Source organism: Papio anubis, chromosome 9 (genome assembly GCF_008728515.1).
Source record: "Papio anubis isolate 15944 chromosome 9, Panubis1.0, whole genome shotgun sequence".
In the NCBI taxonomy this organism is placed as follows: domain Eukaryota; kingdom Metazoa; phylum Chordata; class Mammalia; order Primates; family Cercopithecidae; genus Papio; species Papio anubis.
This window is the reverse complement of record NC_044984.1, coordinates 39,307,422-39,326,121: the sequence shown is the minus strand read 5'-3', so window position 1 is coordinate 39,326,121 and position 18,700 is coordinate 39,307,422. Positions and strand designations below refer to the sequence as shown.

The window sequence follows — 18,700 nt, the reverse complement described above, 5'->3', positions numbered from 1 at the left end:
TTTTAGCTCTAACATATGAGAGAGAACACGTAGTATGTATCTTTCTGCACTGGCTTATTTCACATAATGTCCTCCAAGGCTCATCCATGTTGTTGAAAATGACAAGATTTCATTCTTCTTATGTCTGGATGGTATTCCATTGTGGATATATGCCACATTTTCTTTGTTCATTCATCTGTTGATAGACATTTAGGTTGATTACATATCTTGGTGATTGTGAATAATGCTGCATGGGGGTTCAGATATATCTTCAATAAGCTGATTTTTTTTCCTTTTGGTAAAAACCCAGTAGTGAGATTGCTGGATCATGTGTTAGGTCTATTTTAGTTTTTTGAGAAACTTTCATACTGTTTTTTATAATGGCCATACTAATTTACAGTCCCACCAACAGTGCATAAGGGTTCCTGTTTCTCTGCATCTTCACCAGCATTTGTAATTTGTTCCTTTTTAATAAAAGCTGTTCTAACTGGAGGGAGATGATAGCTCATTGTGGTTTTGACCTGCATTTCCCTGATGATTAGTGATGTTGAACCTTTTTAATATATGTGTTGGTCATTTGTATGACTTCTTTTCAGCAATTTCTATTCAAATCCTTTGCCCATTTTTAATTGGATTACTTGCAGTATTTTGCGGTTATTTGAGTTCCTTGTACATTCTGGATATGAGTCCCTTGTCAGATGAATAGTTTGCAAATATTTTCTTCCATTCTGCAAGTTGTCTCTTTATTCCGTTGATTGTTTTCTTTACTATGCAGAAGCTTTTTAGTTTGATATAGTCTCATTTATCTATTTTTGTTTTTGTTGCCTGTGCTTTTGTGGTCTCACCCATAAAATATTTTCCTAGACCTGTGTCCTGAAGCATTTGTCTTATGCTTTCTTCTAGTAGTTTTATAGTTGCAGGTATTAATACTACATGTAACTCTTTAATCCATTTTTAGTTGATGTTTTGTAGGTGGTGAGAGATAGAAGTCTAAGGAAAGCTTAAACTGCTTATCAATCCTTTATATCTTTGAAGGACACAGATTTGACGCACTGCTTCAGTGAGCAGCATCTGAAAGCTCTTCTCATATCTTTCAACCTTCAAACTGTGGCTCTCTTGATTTTCTCTTTAGAATCTCTTCTGCAACTCAAAGATCAGCCAAGGATTTGAGAGGAGTTTGTTTACTGATTCACTTCTTCTTTTATAGATATTTCTCCCTCAATTTTCAGCCACTCTGACAACCCCCAAGCTGTCCTCTGACACCTCAGTGAGATTGTGGCTTACTGCTTTCCTTATAGTTATCTCAAGCTGCACAGATTAGGGAGTGCCCTAAGGGGGAATACCAAGTGGAAACAACACTTGCACAGTACCTTTACCTTCTTTCAAAGATTGAAACTGTTGTAGTGTCTGCCTGATACTCTCCATTACTTTCAATTGTTATTTTTGTATTTTGTTCAGACTTTGTAGTTGTTAATCTGTAGGAGGGTTAGTCTTATATAAGAAACTATGCTATCAGTAAAACTGGAACCCAAGTAGGGTGTTTTATTAGTTGTCCATGCTTCCCTAATTAAGGAGCTGCCATTGATATGGTTTGTAGAATCCTGTTGTAGCAGAACATATCCTTATGGAATAAGCAACACACTCCTGGAAGATTTTAGAAAACAAAGAGTCCCTTCCTAAGACATACTTACGGGTGCAATACTAATGGTTTCTTCCCCCGAGGGTTCTAATGCTAATTGCACATACTCAATGATGGAAGGCTCCAGAAATTCCCTAATTATGTTTCTGCTCCAAAGCCATATAATTTGAGGAGCTGAAATTCCCAGGAACTGGTACACCCATCACTTTATTGGGCCAATGAATTAGGAAAGATCGTGTGACCTGGTTATGGTCAGAAAACCTGTGCCTCTGAGCCAGCACCTCGAAATGGCCTTTGGCAGACGGGAGAGGCAAAGGTGGTTCCAGCCTGGGGCATCTTGGAGATTCTGGGGCACAGCTGAGTTCTACAAGTCTCATTCGAACAGTTCTGTCTCTAGGAATATGTTAGGGGCTGGAGATCTGATGACAAAACTTTAAAATGCCACTAGAGGTCTAAGAAATGGTTGAGTCTGTCACTGTCAGAATATGAACTCAGCTTAATAATAACTTAGAAAAGATGAGAATAAGTTAAATTGATAATATTCTTCTTGGATATATACTGGCTTTTCCCTCATTTGGTGTACTTTAGCAAAGGCTGGAGTATCAAAATCTTTTCAGGTTTCCTCTTATAGAAACAAAGACACTTTCGATTTTTATCATGTTAAAGTATTATGCATTTCAATCATCAAAAGCCAATTTTCTGAGAGAAACTATATAATGGAGGATGTATTTTAGAGTCAGGCTAGCCTGAGTTTTAATCCTAGCTCTACCATGTACCAGCTGTGTGATTTTGTACATGATATTTAAGCTTTCTGATCTTTAGTTTCTGAATCTAAAACATGTGACTATTAATAGGAATCCCACTGGGAATGCTATGAGGTTGAAATTAGATAATGTATTTTAAATGCCTGACAAAGTGTCTGCCACAGAGTACACACTTAAGGAGTAGAAGGATATTATCACCATCACGGTTTTAAAAACGATATTAACATTATCGTATGAGTTAGCTGGTTGAGAAAAGTAAGAGTGCAGGGAATCAATAGAATAGGATAGAAGATTTTTCTTCTTTGTACAACACTATATTGTTGTGACACCTTATATCGAAAACTAATTATGCATATCTGGCCCTTCCCTGCTTATTTATCCTATTTCATCATCACAGTTTTCTTCCCCAACTGAAAATTCTTACCCAAAGCTTTTTTTCAGTTTCTTAACTACACAAAACTCTCCTCATTTCAAAGCCTCTCCTTATGCTGGTTCCTGCACATTTGGCCACCTTTTCATGCAGTCACCAGGTCTCGGTTTAAATATCACCTCACAGAATAGTCTATCCTGGCCACTGACTAAGTAGCTAGTCTTTTATTAATCTCACACCACCACCTAATTTATTTCCTTTTGTCTTAGTCAGTTCAGGCTGCTGTAACAGAATACTGTAGACTGGGTGGCTTAAACAACAGCAGTTCATTCCTCACAGTTCTGGAGGCTGAGAAATTCATTTATCACATTCCAAGATCCAGACCCTGGCAGATCTGGTATCTGGCAAGGACGCACTTCCTGTTTGCAGATGGCCATTTCTCATTGTATCACATGGTAGATAGAGAGAGAGGACGCATGTGTTCTCATTTTTTTATAAGGGCACTGATCCCATTCATGAACGCTCTACCCTCATTCACTAATTACCTCTCAAAGGCTTTACCTCCTAATACCATCACACTGGGGGGTAGGATTTCAACATGTGGATTGTAAGAGGATACAAATATTTAGTTCACAGCACCTTTTTAGCACTTTTCACAATTTTTGATTGTATGTTGGCTTGGTAATTACTAGTTTTCTCCCTTATAAACTGCAAACCCTGCTCTGTGAGAGTAGTGACCATGTCTGCTTTATTTATTAATATATGTAGTGCTTACATAGACTCAGTACGTATTTTGCAAATAAATAAAAGAACAAATGTGATACAGAGGATGCCAATGGGTAAATAAAGTCAGTTTATGACTTCCCACAAATGCAATGGGCATAATAATTGAGTTGGCAATAGTAGAGTTATGAAAAGTGATTGGGCTATTGAATTTTTAGGAATGCAGAAATAAACTATACAGTTTTATTTGTACGTACCAATCAATAAATGTGATCATTTACTAATGGCTTAAAAATTCATACTCTGTTTTTCTTTCTACTTTTTTTAAATCTAGAATGGCCACATCTGTTGCTCAGTGGATCCACAGTGCCTTCAGGAACTGTGAAGTTAACTGTCTCATGGGAGATTTCTGTTAAAAGAATGTTCTTTCATTAAAAAGACCAAAAAAATTTAAAACTTAAATTGGGTGATTTGTGGGCAGCTAAATGCAGCTTTGTTAATAGCTGAGTGAACTTTCAATTATGAAATTTGTGGAGCTTGGCAAAATCACAACAGGAAAATTACTGGGGCATAATTAGACCTCAAGTCTGCCTCCACTGTGTCTGACAACACCATGTAGAAGAATGGGCGTGGAATATACACCGTGACATCCTGAACCCTGGATAGAAAGCCTGAGCCCATTGGATCTGTGAAAGTCTCTAGCTTCACTGGTGCAGAAAATTTTCCTCTAGATCAGAATCTTCACGAATCAGTTAGGTTCCTCACTGCAAGAAATAAAATGTCAGGCAGTGAATGAATTATATTTTCAGAAGTAAAGCAAAGAAGCTATAACATGTTATGTACAGTACACACTCTGAAAAGAAATCTGAAACAAGTTATTGTAATGATAAAAATAATGCACAGGCATGGTTACTTAATATTTTCTAACAGGAAAAGTCATCCCTATTTCCTTGTTTTACTGCACTTAATATTATTTGGTTGAATTTGTTCAGTATAAGCTCGTTCTTGTGCAAAATTAAATAAATATTTCTCTTACCTTATAACACATGTGAGTCTGAATATCTTGTTTAATATGTTCCTCTTTTCTACAGATGATTCACTATAAAAATTGCATTCTAGTTCTGCTGATGATAAACTCCTGTTATGCTATTTCCAAATTGAAAGTTGCTATTTCTAAATTTCCAAATTGAAATGATATGCCTAAGTAAGGGATGTGATGGATAACTTAGTTCTTCCTCTCTAGCTCCTCCGTTTCAGCCTTTCCACCCTGCTCTGCATCCTGGGGTGGCTGATCTATACAGACCCTAATAGTGGGTTCCTTTGTCCTCTTGATTCTTGTCTGGTTTCGATTATACTGCAGCAGGAAACACTGCTGGCATATTAGGAAGAGGTAACGTTTGGATATTTATTCTGCTGGCTCCCTTCCTGCCTGGTCACTGCCATGATTTGGTGTGTCACCTTACTGAAGGCTATATCTCTTGAAAGGTACTCCTCTCTGTCTCACTGCCCGCTCCAGGTTCTGATAACTTCTACTGTTTGCATCTTCTGGCTTAGGGATATTAACAGCTCTGGCTATTCTGTCCTTGGGAGGTAACTGTTCAATCTTATTTTCTCTATTTCTAGTCATATCTTTATAAATGGTCCCTTTGTTATACTCTTTAATTAACCAACTTGAGTGTGCCATCTGTTTCCTGCCAGGATCCTAACTGATACACATAAGGAGAGGAGTATGTGAGGTTGGGAATGTCTTCAAGAATTGGTCCTTCATGTTTTGATATAAAATTTTTTTAATCTCAAAGTTAAAAGAGATTATGATATTAATTACATGTTAAATTTTTTGATGCACCAGAATCTCAGAGGGGATAAAAGCAAATGTCCTGAAACTCAATAAAGGAAGCTAATCCAATATTGCCCTGTTGTGTTTTACACTAGGGTGAAAAGGAAATACAAGTACTGTCAAATTAATTTTAGAAGCATAGAGGTATTTTTTTTAAATTAAAATGAACACAAGGTGACCACCGCAAGCTACAGAAATGATAAAGTGGCTTTTAACTGTTCACTCACTATTGCTATGGAAACAACCAAGCAAGAGCTGAGTTGAAAGATAATTCAAAAATGTCTTCATACTTTGGCATGGTAATATTTATTGAATGTGTAAAATCAAGTATCTACATTCCCTGAATTTATCATAAATGATTTTTCTGTAGCCTTTTTATATTTAATTTAATTCAACAGAGCATAAGGTTTATTTTTTTATCAGCTGTATTACAATGGTAAATAGCAATTTAGCTTCCAAGAAGATATCTGTTAATTTGAAGTTTTTTCAGGTTATTTTTTTCCTTATATAGCTTTGTGATTTCATATTGGATCCTCCTGAAAAGGTATATTTTACTCATTTTTATGAGGAGAGTAAGAAATTATGTGTGCAGGAAAGTGTGTGTGTGTGTGTGTGTGTGTACACCCATATAGATACATATTCATCATTTAGATATCTTATATCCTTCTGGAAGGAGAAGCAAGGCTGGAATTTTATATTACAAATCTTTTTGAAATCTTTGTAGGACTCTGGGTATATTGGTGGCTTGCACATCCTTGGTTTATATAGGCCACTGAGTGAAAGAAAACTCATAGTTAAGAAGAAAAGAAGGAAAAAATAAGACTATGATAATTCAGCGACTGGTAAAGCAATACATATGTTCAGACTGAATTTTTTTTCTTCAAGGTTTATTCCACAAATAGTAGATTCCCCAAGAGAATTCCTGTTTTATCTGCAGACCCTGGGCAAGCAGTAATCAATTGTTTCTTAAGAACTTTGTCCCTTGAAAAAAAGAAGGTTAATGCCCTGTTTCTCACTCTGATGATAATTGGCAGAATGCCATGGCTGAGTTATGCCAATATTAAGGGAAAGTGAGAACTAAGAAGCACGAATTTAATTTGAGGTGCTTAGCTCCTTTAAGGGCAGGCCTTGGTGAAAATAGTCTTTACTCCATTTTCTTTATTTCCTCTTTTCTGCAAAAATAAAAAAAAAATATTTAGCTGTGATTCTTTGGTTTAGTAACCTATATAGTTTAACTCCTTTTTTAAAAGACTGCCGTATTGCTTTTTTAGTTTGCCTTATATAATGGTAAAAAGAATCATGCATTTGTTCAATTATACTGCAATATCATGGAACCCTTTCATCCTCCCCATAACTTGGTTATCTATAGCCAAAGTTGAAACACCCTGTAAATTGCCTTTACAAAATGAACGGTATATCAAAGCTCTGAAACAGCAGTCAATACTCTTGAGTGTTGGAGTAGCAGAACTTGTTCAGTTGAATAAAACTGAGGTTACATCTACTGAATAAAAGATGAGCTTCAGTTCACTAAGCGTGACCTCATCTATCAAAGCTCCACAATGCTGACTACTTAGGACTTCCTCTGAAGGTCGGCACATCCCACAGATACCTGCATGGTCCAAGTCCTATTGATATAAATAGCCTAAGGATTGACAATACCAACTGTTCTTAAAGAAAGACTTTTTACTTTCTGTTTTTTCAAATGTAGAGTGTTGTAGTTCAACAGTAAATTTATCTCTGAGAGAGTCATGCCAAAAGCATCCCTGAAGACAATAAGTGGATGCTGTGCTCTGTACCCGCTTTGTTCACTGTGGTACCTGGACAGTCCCTGTCTGCAGTCGCTGTTGCAGTGGAGTTGGCTCCTTGTGGTCTTACTGACATTTCATTACTGCACAATTTTCTACCCTAGAATTCAACATTTTCTGTAAAGGACTTGTCACCTCTTTGCAGAATAATTGTCCTTACTTAACAGACCTGCAGGTAGAAAGTCAGGAATTCCTTGGGCTACAGTAGCTCTGGATTGGTGGTGACATAAATAGACAAGGAATAGAACTATTGAAGAACTTTGGAACAGGATAATCTGAGTTGCAGTTTCTTGTATTCTCTCTACTTGCCAGGCTGGGACAACTCCCCTACGTCTTTTGTCTTTGTATTAGTATTAAATAATTGTTCATAGAGATTGTTTGCATGACAGATTCTGAAATTTTTATTTATTCCAAATGATGGATGGCACACTGTGTTACTGCCACCACCAATATATTGCATTTAAAACATGACCTCCTATTTATCTCCAATGTTAGGTGTTTTAGAAAAGCAGCCTGAAATAAAAATATAGTGCTATGTAAAAGCAGAAATGATAGTGAGTTTAAGTTTATTTTTAAGACCTTTTTCTCTTTCTTTCACAAAACCACAGCCATACAGAAAGAAGGGAATAATAATGAACAAAGTATGTGCAGAACATAAGCATTCGTTTATTGCTGACTCATGAAGTACATGTCCTAATGGAAGGAAAAGAAAATTAACAAATAAATAGATACCATATCAGGTGGTGATAAGAGCCATGAAGAAAAGTTAAGCTGGCTTGGGATGCTGTTGTGGAGAGGGGTGATCGTTTAGGTCGGTTGGGCAGGAAGTCTTCTCTATAATAAAATAGTATTGGGGCAAATACTTGGATGAGGTCAGAGCACAAGCCATTTTCATCCCTGGAGAGAAGAAACTACAAGCAGAGGGAGCTGCGTGCACAGGTCTGAAGTGGAAGCACACTTACATGTCTTGAGTGGAATGAGAATGCTGAAACATGTAGAAGATACTGTCAGAGGAATGACCAAATCAGGTCCTCCAAGGCCATGGTTAGGGATTTGTGTCTTTATTCTTAGTGACATAGGAGGCATTAGCGAGCTTTGAGCATAGCTGTGCTATAATATGACAGGTAAAATGATCTGTCTTGTTACTATGTGGAGAATAAACAGAGGTGGAGTTGGGGGAGAAACGAAGGGTGTTGGTGAACATGTACTCAGGAGGCACATTCATACCACAGAATTTCAGACAAGAGAATAATGGTTTGGACTAGGATGGTAATAATGAGAACCAAAAGGATTTAACATGAAAGAATATTCAATTTAATGAAATGGGCAGAAATGTCACAAAAATGTCAATTCTCCCCAGTAGTTCTAATTTTTAAAAATGTTATTTTAAGGTAATTCTAAACTATTATAGAAAAACAAATGTCCAAGAATAGCCAGGAATACTTTGAGAAAAGATTATATTTGGAGACAGGGGATACTTATCCTATCACATATCAAGAAGGTATAAAGCTATAGGAATTAAGAGTCATTGCTTCAGGAATAAACAATCTGGATAACATGAACATTTTCATCAAAACCTCAGAAACCATCCTATATACATATAGATACTTGATAGAAGATAGAAGTTACACTGAGCGAGGCTGTGAAAATTGATTATGGGAAAACAAAAACATAGACATTGATCATTATTTCATAAAAATAAATTCCACATAGGTGAAAAATCAAAATGTGAAAAATACAATAAGTTTATGTAAAAAAATTAAGAGAATTGTTTTTGGCTTTAGAATTTTTAAAATAAACTCAAAAAGCATATATATATATATATGCATGTATATATATACACATATATACACTCACGTGTGTGTGTGTATATATATATGCATATGTGTGTGTGTATATATATGTACTAAAAAGAAGAAAAGTACAATGCATCCAACAGAAAAATAATCAGAAGCAATACCTAGGTATGCTACAATAAAGGAAATCCCAGAATGACTAATAAGCATATAAAATTTGCTTAGGCTCACTAGTAATCAGGTAAATGTATGTTAAAACCACAATGACACAATTGGGAGAAATGACAAAATTAAAAAGTAATATAACACCAGATATTGGTGAGCATATGAAGCAACAGGAGTACTATGCTTGTACACTATACACATACCTCCAAACCAGTTTGGAGGGTAACTTTGCAATGCGTAAAGTTGAGATGTGCACCCCTCATAACCCAGCATACTCCTAGGTACATGATCTAGAGCTGCACTGTTCAATGCAGCAGCCACTGGCCATTCGTACCTATTAAATTAAAATGTGTTAAAATTAAATTACATTCAGTTCTCCATTTGTATGAGCCACATTTCAAGGGCTCAGTAGCTACTCTGTGACTAGTTACTACTATTGTTGGGCAGCACAATGGACATTTCTATAATTGTAAAATGTTCTATTCAACAGCAGTGATGTAGAAGAATTCTCATACACATGGACAAGAAGATGTTTATAACAGCTTTCTTTGTAATAACAAAATACTGGAAACCACTCAAATATTAATCAATACAGTCATTGATAAACAAAATGGAATATGTTTATACTTCAGAATACTCAAATGAAAATAAAACTACACATACCAACATGAATGAGTCTCACAAACAACGTTTAGAAAAATTACAATGCAGAATATACATGCATAACAAGGAATGCATTTTTTAAATGTTATAATTTTGATAATCTACAAAATTTTAAAATATGAAAAACAACCTATATGTGGTGTAGACATATATTTATGCATGTGTAAGTATTTTAAATTGCGTGGGAATAATAGACATCAAATTAGGATAGTAGTTATCCTAAGAGGTGGAAGAGGGGTGCCAGGTACACAGATGCATAACTGTGTTGCTAATGTGTATTCCAGTTATTTCAAAATAATGCTATTTCTAACAGTCAAAAATGAGTTTACAAATTGATTAAACGTATTTATATTTTATATGTTTTATATTTCCATTTTATAAATACATATATTTAATAAAATATATATATATACAACTTTACCCTAAATATATATGCCTATATTTTCCTAACTAAGCCAGTTGGTTTTTCACAAGCATGTAAAAATATCACAAGATTTATCAAAGCAAGACTTTAAAAAGTATACACAGGATTGTCTAAAAAATTTTCTTTCCTAATTATTTATTTAAATACAGTACTACTCCTTTAAAGACAAACTGTAAAGGGAAAAAAATCACCACCACAATTTCACCACCTTTGCTACTGTTTTTATTCATCTTCTCTTTCCTCACATGTCTACACATTTCACATCGTTGCAGTCATGGTATGTATCATTTTATCTCCACCTTTGCATAAAATTTTGGGGAAACAATTGTTTCAATAAAATTATTAGATGTTAGTAATAATGGCTGGTACATATTTCACCAGTTTGTTGTAAATATAGTTTATTTCCTTCTAACTTTTTTACTGCTATAGATGCCACTGTAATTTATATCATGTGAGCTGTTTCTTTAGACAATATGGTCAATAATAGATTTAATGAAGCAAGTTATGAACGGTCTATATGATGTGTTTTAACGCTTGTGCAGAGGCTATACCAATGTACCATGCCACCAGCAATGTATGGAATTCATTTTAAAACACCTTTTTGCCACCGTTGAATATTACCAATTTAGTTTTTGTCCTCCATTTTGTTTCTTTTATTTGTATAAAATGGTATAGTTCTGTTTTAATTTGAATTTCTTTAAATAACTGTGAAGGTAAACATTTATAGTTGTTTATTCCCCATGTATGAATTATCTATTTATGGCTTATGTTCATATATTTGGTGTTTTGATTTTTTTTATGTGAGAATTTGATATCCCTTATAATTGTTAGAAATCCTTTAACACATTTCTGCAACTTTTTCAATTATATTATGTTTAGAGTTTATTTTCATTTTTATTATAATGAATTTTAGTATGTATCATTGATGATTTCTTTTATAACCTCCTATATTTTTTCAAAATTCAGAATACTGTCTCTCCAAATAGCTGCTTATGGACATTCCAGAAATGAAGACTGTCACCACCTCCAGAAACCATTCATTCCTTTTCTTAAATTCTGTATTTGAATTCTTCTGAACACGATTCAACTAAAATCTGTTTTCCTTACATTTCAACTTAATTTACATAATGTTGGTCCTGATTTTAGTCATTGGGCCGTACTGACAAACTCCTTTTCAAATATCCTTCCGGCACACTCTTCTTCAATGCTAGATTTCTCCCAGACTATCTCAGTTGTTCCCTTCTAGATGTTCTGGAGGTGTTTATGTGCCTCTCTATGTGTCATGCCCAGAACCACACACCATGTTCCAGGAGAAATCTCTTCAGCCAAAGACATACTTGGTTTAGAATCAAGGCTATAAATTGGGACTCTTTTACTGGACTTCTCTGTCTTACAGAGAAGAAAAATATATTTTGCTCCCAATTCACCAAGTGATCTCTTCTGATATATCTGAAATTCATAAAAACTGTAAAATGCTAAATAAGAGTACATTTGTATTCAAATTATATTCTCCCAAGTCTGTTTACAAAATTATCGTTCTAAGAGCATATTCAACATTGTGAAAAATCACATTCTATTCATTGGTATTGTTACTATTCCATGAAGAATCCAACAGCATGTATTTTCTACTTCAAATTGAATTTTTCTGGTAATTTGGTTTTTTCCTCTGTAGTAAATACATTTCTCAGCACAGGTCTTCATACATCATTTCATCATCTCTAAAAGATATTGCAAAGGAAGATAACTTTGGCTTGCTGTGAATAAAACAGCTTGATTTTATTTAAATAATTTGAATCATTTTGACTACAAAGTGAAGCCAATAGAAATGGAATTGTATCACTTTGGTTAAATTCTCACTGTACCTAGGCCAGGACACTAGTGAAATAGTGCACCAAGTGATGATTAACAATAAAGCAGAATTATTACATTGACAAATTTGACATGTTTTCTGAACGTTCATTTTTATTATTATGTATGTGACACCTGTTAACAATTCCAGAAAATGATCAGTTTTTTTTTCTTTAACTGCTAGAGACTTTACTAAATTTGACTTTATCAAACATGAAATGTTTGTTTATGTATTACTTTATGCATTTTTATCACTATTTTTTGTAGTTACTCTCCATCCTATTACTCTTACTGTCTGATAACCATCACTTTGTCATTAATGTAAGACTACTTAAGCAGCTCTGCTCCAAGCCTTAGAGAAACTCTTTGAACACTTGTTCTGATGAAAGGACACAAATCATAGTGATGGGTTTGAGTAAGGAAGCCATGAAGACCAGGAAAGCTTCTTAGCTGGCTTCTAGCTTAGGCCTTAAAGAAGTAAAAAGAAGTTCTAGCTCACATTAGGTCCAAGGAGTTTGACCAATATAGGTTTGAGGCCAAAGCCCCACCTAGGGGCCAAAGAGTAAATATTTTGAGCACACATTGTTGCAATTACTCAACTCTGCATTTGTAGGGCTAAAGCAGGCATTCATAATACATAAATAAATGAACATGACTGTGTCTCAATAAAACCTTGTTTGCAGAACCAGATGGCAGGCCATTTTTGGCCCATGGGCCACAGTTTGTCAACCTCTACTCTAAGTTATAGATACCCTGGGAAGTTGCAATGGCAATATATACAGCCTGCTTGATATTCGGGAATGTGTTGTTGTAAACTTATTTTTCCATTTCTTATATGTAAATATAGAGGAAATTCATGATTGAAATCCTAAAAGCCTTTTGGGAAATTCAAAGTAAAAAGACCACATTTTCAGAGCCTTTACTCCAAATAATAGTCAAGCTGCCCACCCCAGTAAATCTTGCCTCTGTCTTTCTTTAGCCTCCAAACTCTCTGCCTGTTCACTCTGAACTAATTAAAGCTGAGAATGCATGACCACAGAAAGACCTTTGCCTTTCCAGTGACCTACAAATAAATCTCTTTTTACTGCACACATTAAGACCTCAAGGCTCCAGAAACAGATTCTCAGAATTTACCAGGCATAAAAGATAGAGCCAACCAAACCTAGCATCAAGGATTTTATTTGACCTGTATAAGCAAGTGGATACACTTTCTCTAATCCATGGGGCTGGGCGGCATTGCCACTTTGGAACCCAGGGAGACAAACCCATATATCTTTTATAAGCCTGGAAGCCTGCGTATCTCTCCTATAAAATGGAATTAACAATATTACCTACTTCATAGGGCTTTTGCAAGGTTTTAATCAGATTATTCATGAGTACCTAGCACAGTGCTTAACATAAGTACTTTTAAATGTTACCTATTGTTATTAATACTTATTCTCCATGCCAAAGAGGCTGGTAGGAGGACCTCACCCTAATACCTTTACAAAAAGCCACTAACTGCTAACTAAAAGCCACAAGGTTGCTAACAATTAGCTTGTTGAATTTTCTTCCCAAGATATATTCATTTATTCAGGTCCCCAAAATGAGTCAATCATCTCCCTAATAGCAAATATATACCAAACATTCTATGTTTCTCCTCTTGAGTCCATTATATGGATCATTATTCAAGCACACAACTCTCCTTCTGAGCCTAGAGGCAGCCAAAAAAATCTAGCTCATCAGGGATCTAGGATATCCAGTCTTGCCCTAGCATCTCTGAATTCACTATAGCTGTATCACAGTATAGATTTAGATAGCCTTATGACAAATGCTAAATAATATTGCCTATTGATATGATTTGTATCTGTGTCCCTACTCAACCTCATGTTCAACTGTAATCTAATGGTTGGAGGCAGGGCCTGGTAGGAGGTGATTGTGAAGGGGGACAGGGAAGTACTGTGTAGAGAAGGGCAAGTCCCTGTCTAGGGCTCCACCAGCGGGCCTGTGCCCACTAACCTAGGTGAGGACAGGTATTTCTGTTTTCGTGCCCAAATGTTGAATTTTCCAAGACCACTCTGGCCCGCCATGCCCCCATCCTGTGCTTATAAAAACCCAAGACCCTAGCAGGCATGCCCACAAGCAGCTGGACGTCAAGAGGACATTGAGAGGAGCACACCGGCAGAAGAACACACTGGCAGACACCAGCAGATGCTGGCAGGCCAACTGATAGAATGACGTGGATTTTGGCCAGGGTGGTTGGAGGAGAACCCGGCCACTGGTCAGTCCAAGGAAAACCACCTTCCCATTCCACCCCCTTTCTGGCTCCTGCATCTGCTGAGAGCTACCACCACTCAATAAAAAACCTTGAATCCATCCTCCAAGCCCATGTATGATCCTATTTTTTAGGCACACCAAGGCAAGAACCCAGGAAACAGCCCTCTGTCCTTGCAATAAGGCAGGGGGTCCAATTGAGCTGATAAACGCAAGCTGCCTATGGACAGCTAAACTGAAAGATCACACTGTAACACACACCCACTGAAGTTTCAGCTGTAAACATTCACCCGTAGACACTGTCATACGGTCGAACCTGACCCTCTGCATGCTCCCCAGAGGTTTGAGCAGCAGAGCACCAAAGAAGCAAGCCACACCCCCATCACACACCCTGTGAGAGGGATAAGGGAACTTTCCCTTCTTTCAACTGGATCATGGGAGCAGTTTCTCATGAATGGTTTAACACCACCCCCTTGGTGCGGTTCTCATGAAAGCAAGTGAGTTTTCATGAGATCTGATTGTTTAAAAATGTATAGCACCCCCTTACTCTCTCTCTTCCTCCTGCTCCAGCCATGTGAAGTGTTTGCTTCCCCTTTGCCTTCCACTATGGTTTTAAGTTTCCTGAGGCCTCCCTAGAAGCCCGGCAGATGCCAGCGTCATGCTTCTTACACAGTATGTGGAACCAGGAGCCAATTAAAGATTTTTTCTTTGCAAATTAACCAGTCTTAGGTATTTTTTCATAGCAGTGTGAAAATGGACTAATACACCTACTTAGGGCCACTCCTACTCACTGCCTCCTGAAGTGGTCCATGCTCCATCTGGCTGGTTCAATATAGGATCCTAAGCCTTTACTTCAACTCAAGAAAATGCCAGAATTTACAGGCATTTTTTTTTAGTCTGAGCCACAAAAAATATCTCTGTCTTTGGATTATTGGAGGGATATCAATATTAGTTATCCCAAATTTCCCAAAACATTCTGAAATATTTGAAAGTTTTTAGAAACAAGGAATGTGTTTTTAAACATCTTTACACCCCTGCTCTGTCACTTACTAACTTAGTCTTGGTGAGCTTCATTTTCTAAAAAATGTGTATATATCCTAACACATAGTGTATTTTATTAATAATGTCTAATACAAAATTATCTAATAAATTACATTATTTTATTTAGTTAGTTGTATTTATTTAGTCACTGAGACTGGTGGCTTTAACTGGAAAATAAATAAATCCAAAGAAGGTTAATCATAAAATGGAATACATGACAAACCCTGATATAAATAATTTTGTGGGTTCAAAACACAACAAAAGAAGTTGAAAAGTTATTCCTGAGCTTTAAACCAATTCCCAAAGTTACAATGAAAGTGCTGATCAATATAAAGAAACAGTGACAACTCCCACTGTGAAAGTAGGAGCTCTCCCTATGTCCTAGTTACCTCATATGCCATGCTGGGTGCCCTTAGGAGGAAGGGTATAATATCTGCCTGGTGTCCTTTTTCTGCCTTTCTCTGGCTCCTATAGCAGAGGCCAATATATGCCTATCTGCTGATTGGGCTTTCCTGATCAATCCTAGTCATGGGAGAATCCCAGGAGATACTTTAAGAGTTTTAACCCAGTTCTCTGGGACTGGGCTTCTAGTGATTCTTGTTCTGCATCTGGTTCTAATATTTGGTTTACTGTTTCCTAAGTTGCTCTAATGTTCTTCTAATATCTAAATTCCTATTTTATTCCCTATAGTATATTCCCAGAATCTTTAGATTTGGAACCTTAAATTACTTTTTAAGTCCCCTCTCAAAGACTAGATTCTAAATCATTGCATAGCAAGCTTCCCAAGGAAACATCAAAATGGACTAAGGCATGAATGAGAAGTGAAATGTAATTGTGTTAAGCTACTGAGATTTTAGTGTTGTTTCCTACAGCACTTAGCCGGTACCTAGATTTTCCAATTGATATTGGAGATTCTGGCTTATAAGTAGGAAGGTGATCAGCAGGCTGAAAATTTAAGAAACAATGTTATTCTATGGAAAACACAAAATACAAAATCTGCCAACAATAATTTGGTAGGCAGATCATATGCCTACTGAATTGCACCTCTAGGGGAAGACTTTGGAAAACAATGGTAGTAGTATATGCTAGCTAATGTTGTCTGCATTTGTCAGGGTGTTAGAAGAAAGAGATGAGCTCAAGAAAGAGTTGTCCATGTTGCAAGCAGAAATGAGACAAACCCAAAAAAGTCCAAAAATTTGGGCCACAAACAGGTTGGAAATGTCTATGACTACAGCTTCTGGATCCCAAACAGTAAGTGATGTGATTGGGAGAGACTTTGGGTAACCAAAAAATTTCTGTGGCTTAAAGTGACTAAACCTAGCAGCAAATACCACATTAATCACCAGTTTTAGCCACCTTAAAATCATTGCAGTTGTTTTAGCCAGCTTAAATTAAGAAAAATAAAAATTGGAAAATTAAGCAATAAAATTGAGCTGATTTGAGACCAATGTCTGGAAAGCAACTTGGGGTGTGGTTACAGGCACATGGTATTGATTGCAAGCAAACAAATCTGAAACTTTGTTTATGTGGAAATTGCATGGCAGATAAAACCATGAGAGTAGTGTAAAGGAACTTGTAACTAAAGAACATTTTAAAAACCTTTAGGTGGGCAGTGCACTGGCAAAGCTCTGCAGCCCTAAGGAAGTCATCAATCACTTCAGATGTGCCCAGGAAGATAAGATAAGGAGGCCTCTCACAGAGGGTAGAGTCAGGGGGCCATAGAGAATAATGTGTAAAGGAGTTCCTTACAGAGAGCAGATCCAAGGAAGAATCAAGGATCTTCCTCTGCTCTCGGGACTGACAGCCTTCAAAGTGTTTGAATTACCCTTGAACAGTAACTCCTGTGTCTCTTTTTTTCATTCTTTACCAAATGTGACTGTTTGTTATGGTGGATATCAGGGAAAGATACTAAGTTTATAGGTCATAGGACTATGTGGAACTACGTGTGATATGATGATGTGGAGTGCATATTGAGGCCCTAGACTTTGAGCAAGATTTTGAAAATGAGTATAATCTATGTGTGGAAAAAGAAGAAACTGAAAATTTGGTTACCAGGAGGAGTAGATTATGGTAGAAATGCTAGTGTTCAGCAACATCCATGTTCCCTTTTCTTGGACACACAGAAAAACTATATTTCCCAACCTCCCTTGCAATTTGGTATGGTCAAGTGATTAGATTCCAGTTAAGGGAATGTGGGCAGAAGCGTATCCTAATTCTAGGTACAGCACACAAAGCCTTCTGCAATGGAGGACTCTGAGAGTCCTAAAAGGTTAGAATACTACAGCACACATCTGGCTCACTGACTATCTTTGTGTAGACCATGAATAAAATGGCTTTGCATTTTTTAATAAATTATTGGAATAACATTTTATGACATGTAAAACTACATAAAATTTCAATTTCAATGTCACAAAGTTTTATTAAAATATTCATGTTCACATTCATTTATATTGTGTATGTCTATTTTTATACTGCAGTGGCAGAGTTGAATTGGTGCAATAGACAGCATATGTGGCACTCTCATTGCTATACCATGCTGACTCAATACACTACACACTGCAATTATGTTACTATAATTGGACAGCATTTGACAGCATTTGAGCCATGTATATTATTGTACTATGGCATTTTACACATAAATATTTTTTTCTATCAGTGCATGTCCATCAGGTAAAAAAAATTAAAAAAGACGAAGAAAGGCAGAGAGAAGAGGACTTTAAATGGTACACTTGTAAGGTAGAGTAAAATGTGCATTACTTTGTTATCAAATTAGGTAGCAAAACATTATGTTTTTTATGAAATGACAGTATACTTGTGGTAGGCAAAATAATGGCCTCCCAAATGTATCCAAATCATGACCTGTGAAATCTGTGAATATCTTACCTTACATTCCAAAAGGGAGTTTTCAGATGTGATTAAGTAAAGGATCTTGAGATAAGATTTTTCTAGTGGTCTCAATGTAATTACAGTGGTCCTTACAAAAGGGAGGCAGGAGAGTTAAGAGTCAGAAGAGAAAACTGGAAAATGGAAGCAAAGATTAGAATGATGTGATTGCTGACTGGGGCCTATAAGTCAAGGAGTTCAGAAACACTATAGAATCTGGGAAAAGCAAAACAAAAAACAACAAAACAGATTATTCATTAGATCCTCCAGAACGCTTTGGTTTTAACCTAGTAATATCCCCTTTGGGGTATTCTATCCTCCAGAATTATAAGAAAATAAATTTGTGTTAAGTCCCTATATTTGTTACAGGAAAAATAGGAAAGTAAGACAATACACATGGGTATTATCATACTAAGCCCTCATCACAACATTCTCAACTCATAGGAAAGCAATGTCCAGAAATTTTAGAGAATTTAAAACAAAATATCTCATGTTAAATTTCTTCACAAA

At 36.2% G+C, this 18,700-nt stretch overlaps 1 protein-coding gene across 1 annotated transcript in view; it reads left to right on the top strand.

The window, feature by feature from the left end:
* NELL2 (neural EGFL like 2) overlaps positions 1–4,515 on the top strand; it is a 368,466-nt gene extending 363,951 nt beyond the window's left edge. Inside the window, exon 21 of the mRNA XM_009180559.4 lies at positions 3,810–4,515. Coding sequence (XP_009178823.1) covers positions 3,810–3,860 — 51 coding nt within the window. The 3' untranslated portion in view covers positions 3,861–4,515. The remainder of the gene's footprint in view (positions 1–3,809) is intronic.
* The last annotated feature ends 14,185 nt before the right edge of the window (positions 4,516–18,700 follow it).